Raw genomic sequence first — 12,761 nt, 5'->3', positions numbered from 1 at the left:
TTTTTGCCTGAAAACAAACAATTATTATTATTATTAGTTGAATCGTCTGTGGCTGTCTACTACACATTTATGTTGTAAATTTAACCTAATCCTTACTACAAGCACTATCTATATATCTTCGAAAATTGAATAATGATAATTAACAATTCACGTTTTATTCTGGACTTCAACTGCAAATTACAGGAATAAAACAAAGAATGGACTTCCTTTCTTAATAATAAGGCCTGCAAGAATCAAAAGTTGAATTCAAAATTATTCCACATGCAAATGTATCTTGGTAGTTTACGAAGCTTACATGTATTAATATAAAACGCTTCCGTTTGTCAGCGTATAATTTATTATCACATTTCTGTTCAATTGAGACTCAGGTATAATTTTGATAAATACGGTTCATTTTTCTTTCAAGTAATCAGTGTATTTATGTCATTAATTTTGAATCATATTTGTCACATATTCAGGTTTACCTCCACATAACACCTACTATGATTTCTGTACCTTCTGCATATCATCATTATGACTTTGTTCTCGCATATAACATTATTAACATCAGTAAATACACTTTATAACAGCTTACTAGTGAACAGAGTTTCTCGTGCCAATCGGGCTGGAAAATTGCTGCTCGATCGTCCTAGGTTCAATCGCTTGCAATAAAATGTAAGCCCTTAACGAAATCACAATCGAGTTTCTAGAATTGTCACAATATTTTACAAATTTTTTTATGATACCAAACGACGGGACGAACAAACAGTGCGTCTGGTGGTAAGCGACACGCCTGTCTATAGCAGTTGCAGTGCGACTCAAGGGCTTAAATCGCAAAGATCTGAGGGGCCCTGCCACTTCTTAGCCGTTCTAGATATTGTTTATGCCAAGTATTTTATGATTACAATGAATAATCAACAAATACCGAATGTTAATCGCTACGTGTATACTTTTCATTGTAAGTGACTGTATCTGAAGTGGACGTTGTGGACTGTGTGATTACAATAAGGAAAAACGCGACAAAGGGAAGAAAACGCAAATACTTAGTAGCAGTATAGCTCCTTGTGAAAGTGTTCTTCCAGGGAAGTACTGTCACCTTACCTATTTCTGCCGCCAAGCGGTAATCTGAGCATTATTGTATTCCAGTTTTGAAGGGTAAGGGTGCTGGTGATATTACGGGCACACGGAACTTGCCAACTTATGACTAAGGGTGAGGGAGCAGCGGCAATGTCCCTAGGATTTTTGGGATTTGAAGCTTCGAGTGGCATTGCAACTGCTATAAACAAACGTTTCGCGCACCACCAGGCACAGAACTTATCCGTCCCGGCAGTTAGTATTATAAAAAAATATAATGAGCATCACAAACACTATAAGAATCAATGTACGACATCACCACTGCAATAAACAAAAACAGAAAAGGCGTACAAAGAAAGCAAAGAATTCGCGACCGTATCTTTACAAAACTAGAAAAAAGTTGTATCCGTATCTAAGATGTAAACCGCTTTTCACTACAGAAATGTCGCAAACCTTCAATAGGTAGTACATAATCGCCTGTAGCGCCCTGCACTTTCAATATAATAACGCATTTACAGTGCTGACGGGACTGCCAAAATGGTGCAGTGCGTCGGCCATGTTTGCGGAAGCTCACACGGACAGCTTCCAGGCCGTTATACGGAAAAAGATTGTCTCGGTATAGAGTCGCGTCAGGCAAAGTCCCAACAGCATTCCAAGTGCAATAGCGGGAAGTTTTGACTGTCCATCTGTAAAATTCTGGATAGAGCAAATTAAGGGCGTAGCCCAATTTATAGTGTAGTAATTAATTAAGTCTGCATTGTATTATACTAACCTCGTTTTTAAATTCTCGTACTAACATACTATGGATATTTTGAATGGTTTAAAATAAATAAATATTATTATATTATTATATTCTACAAAAATTGTTTACAAATTACGTACTAACCCTATTTCATGCAGATAATTATAAAAACAAATACACAAGTAGCTTATACGATTGAATTAAAACAATTAATTACATCATAAAACAATTTGTTCTATCAATGCCAATACCATGTAAGAGCAATAAAAGTATAAAAACAACAGCAACATGTCAATATAGCTCGATTGCCAACATTTAAACATTTGATTAAAAAATGTGTTAAAAATCTGGAGCCTAATCGGATTTTAGATCTTGTACTTAATTAAGCACGCTTGACCGAAATTTTAAATTTGAAATTCCTAAATATTACCTCATTGTATAGTATGTCTATTTGTTTAACATGTTTGAAGGGCTATGGGAAATCAGAAGAAAAATCTATTAACATCACAGTACATTTATGAAAATGTTATTTATTATAATTATTAATAAAAAGATTCGAACTTAGAATACTTTCATAGATTTCTCGTTTCTCTGGCGCTACGGCTAAAAAGTCGCTGAAAACCAAATACAAAGCTCCGACAAAAAAGCACATGGAAAAATTCGTGAGGTTCATTGGTCCGTTCCGTGGCTTAGTTGATGTAGCGTCTGACACGGTTTGCTAGAAGACATCGTCGATTCGAATCCGGCCGGATCGAAGGAATTTTTTTCTAAAGGCGCGTTCCCACTATGTCGTGACGACAGATTGTCGTGCAGTTTACAGTGTCGTGGCTTGTATAGTTAAATGAAGTTGTTCACATATAGCACGACACGGTTAACTGTCGTTCACGATTTTTTATCGTTACAACGACAAACTGTCGTCACTGTGGGAACGGCTAGAACGACAGTCGTCGAACGATAAAAAAATGTCACGATAAAAACGTGAACGACAGATTGTCGCAGCTCCTATTGTCGTCACGATCTAGTGGGAACAGCTAGTCACGACAGTCGTTCAACGATAAAAAATCGTCCACGACAGATAGTCGTGATATGGGAACAGGCTAAACACGACAGTCGTCCAACGATAATAAAACGTGACGACATAGTGGGAACGCGCCCTAAGTGTTCGGTCTTTGTATTAATAATTATAACAAAACTATTAGAGTAATTTTACAAAAAATAATTGAATATCATATTGGTGAAACATCCTGACTTTCAATGAATATTTAATAATGTTATTTATGTTAAGAAAAATATATATTTTCTTAATATTAATACGAGGAGTAAAAATAAACTAGGTGTTCTCGACAGTCGTCTCCATAAAGTCTCAAATTAATTTAAGGGGCAATGTACACGCTTATATAATAAGATTCCGATTGATAATCAAACATTGCCATTTACATGTATATTTACAAAGAGCAACCCCTAAAGTTTCTTGCTCATTCTTCTCAGGGAAATCTGCCTTACCAGTAGAGTTTAATCAGTATGACGATTTCAAGTGTAATTTGCTTGCCTATGAAATAAATATAAAAGACTTTAACTTAATAAAACTGTTTCTACTGTGCATATTTATCAATAACTTTATCGATCCATGACCTCCTTCCGCTCGTCACGTGTCTCTTTGAAGAATGGAATTTCGCTTTATTTACCTTAAAGCGGATTGACGGACATATCTCTCTCTACCTTGAAAGAGTTGTAAATTTATTTGTTTTTCAAACTAGCCGAATTCAAAAGCAGATATATTTGTATGGGAGGTAACGAAGTCAAACAATCTCAGTACGGAGCACTAAAGAACCGACCTCAAAAGTCATTCAACCCCTAATTTGTCACCTTTTGAGGTGGAATATTTTCTTCAAATTTAAATGGGACCTTTTCTTGAGACCTTGGACCTTGAGGTACCCTCTTTTCAACAAAAAAGAATCATCAGAATCGGTTCACAAATGGAATTATTGCTTAACATACGTACAAAAAAAAACCTACAATCGAATTGAGAACCTCCTCCTGTTTTTAAAGTCGGTTAAAAAGTAGGAACAAAATACGTGTGTACATAAAAACCTCCTAACAGCACTGACCTATGTCATTTGTTCTATTTCCTTTCTTCTTCTTTATGTAGTTTTGTTCTACTAAGAATAACTCCTTAATTATTACAACTTTTTTATAAAAATCTATTTGCAAAGTTCTATTGAAATCCGTTAACGGAAAGTGGGTGAAATTCAAAACACCGGATTCCCCAAATTTGCCACTTTTAGAGGTGGATATTTTTGCTTTAAATTTGAATGGAACCCTCTTTCCCACAAAAAAAGAATCATCGAAATCGGTTCACAGATGTCGGAGTTATCGCGTAACATACATACAAAAAAAATACAGTGAAAGAACAGCCTCCTTTTTTTGAAGTCGTTTGAAAATTAGAAACCAATCTCTTGAAACAAATCGATATAGCGAGGAAAATGAGACAATGACAAATGCAAATGTTTACTACGCTGAATGTCAAATGTGAATGATAAAATGTCGCTCTATTAGTTTTAACACTTCCAATTTTATTTATTACGTTATATATAAATAAATTAATAATAAATTATTCAGTCATAATGACATTAGTGAAACGGTATTTATTGTATGAAATATACATATAATAGGTATGACATCACTTGTTGCGAAATAAGAATAAAATATTGCATTTTTGAACCCTTGAAACACCTATGTATTTTTTTCGATAACGTTTCATAGTAAACATTCCAATTAAGAGCGGAATAATTAAAATTAGTCCATCTTTACCAACCAAAAAAGTACAGCAGGAATTATTTCCAAAATTATAGTTGCGTAAGTTTTAACGTTAATTTAAAGAAATACTACCTATTTCATTAATAATGTACACCAAAAATTTTGCAACAACACGTGAACTTAAAATGAGTACTGTATCTATGAATAACTAGCACAGCCTCACACACATCAGACACCGAACGCAGCGGCAACCGCCATTGAAATGTGTGATATTCAGCCATTATCAATGGCATGTCCCAATACTTTCACAGCGCGCCGGCCCAACTTCGGTGCGCGGAGGGTCTGCGCGCACGCACCCCCTCTGCCCAGGCGCCGCCGTATAAAAGCCCGCTCCCGCCCTCATTTCGGTCAGACGCAAGTTGCACTTCAACATAGCGATTCCTGGAAGATTCTAGTCTTCCAGCAGCGCTATAGGAACAAACAAAAAACCTATTTATTTCCATAACTATCTCTCATTCACACCTGTGCAAAACCACCTATCAAAATGAAATCCATGGTGAGTACCACATTTCTCTCAATAATGAGTAATTGATAATTAATAGAAAATAAGTGATATGTCACAGAAATTGTTACGACTTAATTTTGTGATTGCCTTAGGCGATCGATAAAATCATCGAATAGTTGATTTGTGTTCGATATCTTTCTAATGATGTGTCATATATCACTTATGCAAATAAGTTCTGTTATGGTGATTAAGTGTTCAGGGTGCAGCTATAACTCAATTTATTGTTGGTAAATCTGATAGGCGTGTTTGGCGCACTTTGTTTTCAAACATTTGTTGCGCCAACGTTATCGAGCACTGCAGGATACCTTTACTCGACCAACCAATCTAATTCCCTGGCTGCAGAACAAGATTATCTTTCACAACGCTCAATAGATTGATAAAGAACAACAACTACAAGAGCATTTTACAAATTCATTGATTACATTTCTGATACCGTGTTATTGTTCTGCAAAATGCTGAAACTGACTGCTAAAACAAAAGAATACTGAAACCAATTCTATATTTCCTTTCAATCTAGTTTATCCTGCATTTTATTATATTTAGTGGTATGGTATAACGGACTGGTGTCCACCATTCAACGTCTAGATGCCTATTTGGCGTGTTTATTGTATAAGAAAATTACTCAAAAATATGTGTTTAAAAGCTGTATATAGAATCTAAAATTGGACTGAAGAGTTCGATATTTGAAATATTAAAAATAATATGGTATAAAATTAAAAATGTACTTGGAAATAACTAATATTTTTTACTCTGTCTTTGTTGAATATTTATAGAAAAGGAGAAAAGTAAATGTTTGATATAGAGAACAATTTTTTTAATCTACGGAACAAAAAATACTTTGTTCCGAAATAAAAATTTCGGAAACAATTACTTTTGTTAAAGCAATAGAAACGTCTATAAAATAAAGTAAAGCAATAAATACAAAATCTCAACACTTTAATAATGAAACAATAGCCGCTGTAGAGATTATTTAACAAAACGTAAATTTGAGATTATACAAGAATGTAACAACAACCTAAAACAACCTTTTATTTTGTTGGGTTTAAATTAAAAGTTAACAGTTAAAATTACATTAACCGTGGAATTCAACAAAAATGTTGTTTAGTTTGGCAACGTCCCGTTGTTTAATGAGCAGGCGCCAATTTGTTATAATTACTGAGATCGTTAACAAGCGTGAAAAACCGCAACACATGATGAAAATTACTAACATTTTGTATGTTTGTTTAATTTCTTATTACGTGAATTAGTAAAAAGAAAATAAAATTTTATTTCATGCCTAATTACACATATAAATAAAGCTGACAATCAATGTATATCATACGTTTTCCTTACTCATGACTCCAGAAAAAAAATAGAGTTATTTTGTTTCTTTTTTATTATTATATCATTTTTGCACAATGTATATATAAAATAAGGACAATTGTATGTTTTAGTATACCATTGGAAGGTTTGCTAGTACTTACAGGACAGGTTTTCCTTTTTTGAGTACCTAGCAGCTATCATTACGCAAATAAATTATTATTATTATTCTTCTTTGGAGTAAAGTTATAAAGATTTTATTTTAAAAAGTATTAATAATTTAAAAAAACTCATTTTAGTTATACAAAGGTAAAAACCTACGTTTTTATCGAACCCCGTTTTTCGACTATTATGAAAAAATTTGTAACATAATTTTGTCAGCACGTGATACATTGCGCACGCGACGGCGGGTCAGTGTCAGAACTATCCGCTCTATTTACCGACACCCGGTCAGTAATTTACAAGAATCATATTTTTCTTTGAGAAATTTACGATTTATTATCGCTTGCAACATAATAGCGTCACATAAAGGAAACTGTAGACGTATTGGCCAATGTAATGGATTGAATTAAGTCACACATAGTATCGTAGGTTTTACAGGCCCTGTATACACCCTAATAATAAATATCTAATAGTTTAGTAGCACTAGAGCTCCTTGTGGACGAATTCGTGCAGGGAAGTTTTGCCACCTTACTTATTTCAGCCGCCAAGCAACAATGTAAGCATTACTGCGTTCCGGTTTTGAAGGGTAAGGTTGCTGGTGAAATTACAGGCACATAGTATTTATCAACTTATATCACAAGGTGACAGGTGCAATGGCATCTCTCTGATCTTTGCAATTTTAATTCACTGCAATGCCATGGACAAGGGTGTCGCTTATCACCTGGGGCACGATTTGTTCGTCCCGTCACTCGATATCATAAAACAAAAAGAAAAGAAATCTATACTCGTACATTGTGTGGATTCTTCATACTTCATCATTTTCGCGTCTTTTTACATACTTTTTTTTTTCACCGTTCTCTAACAACAAAACAAAAACAACATACTTATATTAGAAGTGAAACTATTTTCTCGTAATCTATCGAGTTGTTTTTTTTTATCAAAGAAAACATGTCCACTGCTAACTGACTATGGGACCTGTAAAGACCCCGAAACATTGGTTTGTTTAAATACAAATATACGCAATATGGATTTGAAAATCTAGTTTTATTTCCAATGTGTAGCAGTAAGCGAAAACATAAGAACTGGATATGCTTATATTATTTACGGCTTCATAAATTTAGGCACTTCATTCAAAATACGTGTCTTTTATTTTTTTTAAATTTATTCATTACGTTATACGCAGATTCTTGTTTAGTTTTTCTTTCAATTAATAAATGTAGGGTGTCAGGTAACAGCTTTAAAATTGGTAAAAATTTAAATAACAATCATTTAATTAATTAGCATTGTTAAATAGGTTAAATAACGGCATTGTCAGACAACATTTGAATAATTTTAATTCTTAAATATGCTTCTCTTTGTTAATTTCAACCTTTTCCAACTTACAATAGGGGCCATATCTAATAAATGTTAGGAAACGATCCTCGTGAGGTCACAGAGTTGCAAAACAAAATATTTTTTATAATAATAACGGTAACAAGTTGGTCGTAAAGCTAATCAGAGCACAAATACTATAGAATGGTCAATGTCATTGAAAGTAGACTTTACGATATTATTTGTAAAGTGAATTGTTGATTATTCTGTTTAGAGTATGAGTGAACTGTATGTGAAATAAAAGTCGGTCAATTCTCAGATGATGTCATTTTTTTATGACATTAAGTGACGAGACGAACTAATCTTGTGTCTAGTGGTAAAGCGAGACGCCTGTCCATATTCCAGTGCCACTCGGAGCTTTAAATCATAAAGATTGCGTCACTTCCTCTACGTCCGTCACGCTAAGACATACGTTGATAAGTCTAATATACCTGTGATTTCACCAGCACCCTTACCCTTCAAAACTGAAACGTAGTAATGTAGTAATTACTGCTTGGAGGCAGAATTAGGTAAGGTAGCAGTAGTACTTCCCATGACAAACTCTTTCACAATGAGCTCTACTGCTACTAAATAAATCACTTTTATGACAACTGCTAAAAAGAAATCTGAGAAAGTTAATCTTTTGGCCTGTAATCAACTAGTGGTAATTTATACGAGATGAAACAAACGTTCGTTCTTTAGAAATTATTTAATTTCTTTAATTACTAAATTTTAATATTTCAAATTATGGTGTATCTCAATTTTCTTTAGCAACAGCGACAGTCGCGTCGCGTATGCGAAAGCTGTAATATCCCTATATATTTAATACGATTTTTTTTAGAAAATAGTGCTACCCTGTGAAACCAATACACTGTAATATCAAAAAGAGCATTTTGAGAAAAAACTGCAAAAAGATTTTTCCGATTTTTGTAATTTTTGACACAATAAAATTCATTTAACTTGCTCTTTTCATTATATATTAGGAATTCTATCCAGCCATTTCAATTTCATTTTGCAAAATAAGCTATTTCTCTCGAAAAATCAAGAAATTTGTTCTTCCTCGATCATCCGACAGATTCTTATTGTAATGAGATTTCAAAACATTGTATAGTAACTTCCAGTGTTTTGGTTTGAGACGGTAATGTAGTCCTTTTCTAAAAATTTTTAAAAACAATTTTTCCAGACCCTAATGACCTAGATGGTAGTTCTTTTGCACTAATTTAAAAAATATGTCAAACTGTTGTAACTATTTAAAAAATATATAATAACAATTGGATATTCATATTGGAAGTTATTATTTACCTGTAAGTAAATACAACCTACAATGACAATTTACTAAAACAGTTCAATCAAACAATACAGAAACTAATGTAATGAAATAAACATATTCCCCGCAGTAAGTTACAACATAGATTGTAGCCTAGAAAACTGGGTACTTATTTACTAACGTAAATCAAGAGTTAGCTCAAAATAGGCGACCTAAACCTTAATTATGAAGTTATGTAAATAAGATAATTACTTCTAACGTGAGAACATTTATATCCAAGACCTATTAAACGTTCAAATTTGTTTTTAATAACCGTTTATTAGGGCACAGTTTTGATTAACTCCGACTGTCTTCATTAGGACTTTATACGACATTCCTTGGACTTTAGAAGAGCTTTATTTTTTTTATTAAGCTAAGGAACACTGTATCAAAACAACGTAACTAATTTTTTTTTTATGATGCCAAGTGATGTGACAAACCAATCGTGTGCCTGGTGTTTAGAGACACGCCTGTCTGTAGCTGTTACAGTGCCAGTCAGAGCTTTAAATCACAAAGATCTAAGGAACACTGCTACTGCGCCCGCCAGCCTGAGACGTAAGTTGACATGTACTTACCCTTCAAACCCGGAACGCAGTAATGCTCGCAATACTGCTTGGGGGCAGAAATAAGTAAGGTGGCAGTACTGCCCTGGGTGAATTCTTTCCCAAGGACCTCTACTGCTACTAAAACTTCGTAATTATTGTTTTGCTAACTTAGCCGTTATTCTACCTATACGCAACCAAATATTTTTCCACTGCTAAGGCTGGTTTCACAGCTGTGCGTACGGTCCATACGGACTGTCCACTTGCAAGCCATCCTATGCGTAGAATCCGTCGTGCTCTGAATCGAATATTTATTTTAGTGCGGATATTCACGGAAGATAATCCTTACAATGAACGCACGGTTGGCTTGTGCGGAGTTCACTCAGAGCGTGTTCCGTACGGAGCTATCCGCGTCACTGTAAAACAATGTTCTAACGCCACACGTGCTACACTCTGCAACTGCCTCGGTGGCCGAACGGTTACCATACCAGACTATCACGCAGAGGACCCAGGTTCGATTCCCGGGCCGGGAGAAATATTTGTATGGCAAATATTGGAAATATTGGAAATATTTCTCTCTTGAGTTTGGGTGTAATTTGTGGTTGTCTATGTGTGTGTCCATGGCACCCGCGACACAAGGTTTCCCTAGTGCGGGGCTACGTTGAGTGTGTGCGTTATTTGTTTATTTACTTATTATTTACACCGCCCCGGTGCTCCGCTAAAATTGGTGGAATTGAGAAAACACGATTTGAAAGTTAAAACAAAACTGAATATATTTTATTGCGAATAATGTCATTGTTTTTTTTTTATTTACATAATATAAATTTATTGGTTTCATTCAGTAATGTCTTGAATTTTCAATGTTTTGTCAATGCCACAATTTTATAATAATATATATGATATTCTATTCTCTCGCCCTTAAAGTCGATTTATCTTATGTATAAATAAATCATAACAACTTCCGAGACACCGGCAAGCATTTCATCACACTATAACCCACGACTTATCGTCACCTGGTCCGCCTCTATGGCCTGCCCGTTGTCAGTTTTGTCACCAAAACTGACACTGGCACCTACGCATAAATTGCAAATCAGTGCTGCACGTGAATATACAATGCAAATACTATTCATTGCACATAAGAACAAAATGCACACACAAAAGAGAGGGTCCAACAGACAGCGTTATTGCTAACAGAATAAACTTAAGAATGTTACATACACCTACATGTATAAAGAAAAAAAATAAATACAAGATGGCCAGTAACAATGGATGATATTTAAAAGGTGACAGCTAAAATCCGAGGCACTACTTTGAATCGTACATCTAGCTGTACACAGTGATGTATACCAATTAACAAAGATGTTATTTTACTAATTGAAGAAACCTCATAACAGGAAATGGGACACGCCGTGAGAAAAAAGAGGATAAATTAAATTCCACAAAAGTGTTTTTTTTTTTCAATTCTGTCGAACTAAACTTTACAGTCCATTCTTTACAAAGAAGAGTTCTTTCATTCGTTTCAATGGACATGTATATTTACCGAAAGCGTAACTAAGATCACTTGTGTTACATATTATCGGTCATAAATTAATAATATATTACGCTAGAATTAAAAAAAAAAATTATTTGACAACATTATTGTACTTATCTACTTGTCAAATGTAAAAAATAGGTAAACATATTTCTTTATTAGTTGTTTGCAGTATACTTCTCTAAGAATCAACTCTTGCATATGCAATATTCTAACAAAGGACAGTTCGCATCTATCACATTCAATAAAATCATTCACATTCCATCATAACAAACTCCTCACTATCCTCACGTCACATCAATTCCTGACCTTGTCATTACCAGCGCCCAAACATGGCAGCCATAATGCTTCATTTACCACAATGTCAACTAGTGCAGCCCTGCCGTCAATATGCAACGAGTTTCCACACTTAATAGTCAAAAGAGTTTAGTTACTTGAGTTGTAGGGATGGAACAGTTGCTTAACTTTCAAATAATACGATAAAATTGTGCTTTCTTAATTTTTCATCAATTTGGTTTAAGTGCGGTACATTTCATTTCCTGTCACAATTTTTGTCTGTTATCGAGTTAGTTCTCCACATCATTAATTTGTTATTGTATATTGAGACATTGACTATTGAAATAAATGATTCTATTTTCTTCTTCTATTCAAGCAAAAAGAAAACTAAAATACATGGAATCCCTTCTGTGTACGTCTGACACTGTAAATTTTCCCAAATCATGTGTCGTATAACCATCAACTTTATTCATCGTCAACTTTATATTAAATAACTATTAACTATCGATATGAACTACACATCCCTAATTGGAAGGCACACCTACCGTGTCCAGTGCAGCGGTGTCGCTCGCCTCGCCACTCACTGTTTTTGCTTGCATTCCAGCGTTTAGAAGGGCATGCCCACGCACAGCCTGAAGCCTTTAATCGATACTCTAATTATAATTATGTAACGCCCACCACTAGCGGTCAGGGTGACGCAATGGGTCAACTATTGTCACTTAGGTCACTTTTCAAATATGCCAACATTAGCAAATTTAATTTTAATTTTGACTACGAGCGAATTCTTCACGTTCTTTGTTTTCACATTCATTTCTGGACTCGGGCTGTACTCTAAAGATAAAATATTATCGCATTGTCCATTCCAATTGAATTCCGTTAATATTCAATTATGTACAAGCTCTGTGAAGAGGTGACGTGTATTTATTAATCTACAAAATAAAATATTACTTTTAACAAGTGCGTTGTGACGCATTCAGACTACAACTTGCATCAGCCGCTTTAAATGCAAACAACTTTCAGAAGGCCAATTGATAGCTTTAAAAGTTATATATTACCATTGTTTAATTGCGTGTTTTTATTTAGACATAAACGAAATAGAACGGAAAATAAACGAAAGCGTAAAACAAAAAGCGGTTGCATAATTAGATTTTAGGACGGAAATAGCATATAAATACGTT

At 34.4% G+C, this 12,761-nt stretch overlaps 1 protein-coding gene across 1 annotated transcript in view; it reads left to right on the top strand.

Moving 5' to 3' along the window:
• The first annotated feature begins 4,958 nt into the window (after positions 1–4,958).
• The window catches only part of LOC113225938 (pupal cuticle protein-like), a 20,427-nt gene continuing 12,624 nt past the window's right edge, over positions 4,959–12,761 (top strand). The window contains exon 1 of the mRNA XM_026458414.1: positions 4,959–5,108. Coding sequence (XP_026314199.1) covers positions 5,097–5,108 — 12 coding nt within the window. The 5' untranslated portion in view covers positions 4,959–5,096. The remainder of the gene's footprint in view (positions 5,109–12,761) is intronic.

The sequence above is a fragment of the Hyposmocoma kahamanoa genome, unplaced genomic scaffold, assembly GCF_003589595.1.
Source record: "Hyposmocoma kahamanoa isolate Upper Pololo Valley unplaced genomic scaffold, ASM358959v1 180, whole genome shotgun sequence".
In the NCBI taxonomy this organism is placed as follows: Eukaryota; Metazoa; Arthropoda; class Insecta; order Lepidoptera; family Cosmopterigidae; genus Hyposmocoma; species Hyposmocoma kahamanoa.
This window is presented reverse-complemented; position numbering and strand designations above follow the sequence as displayed.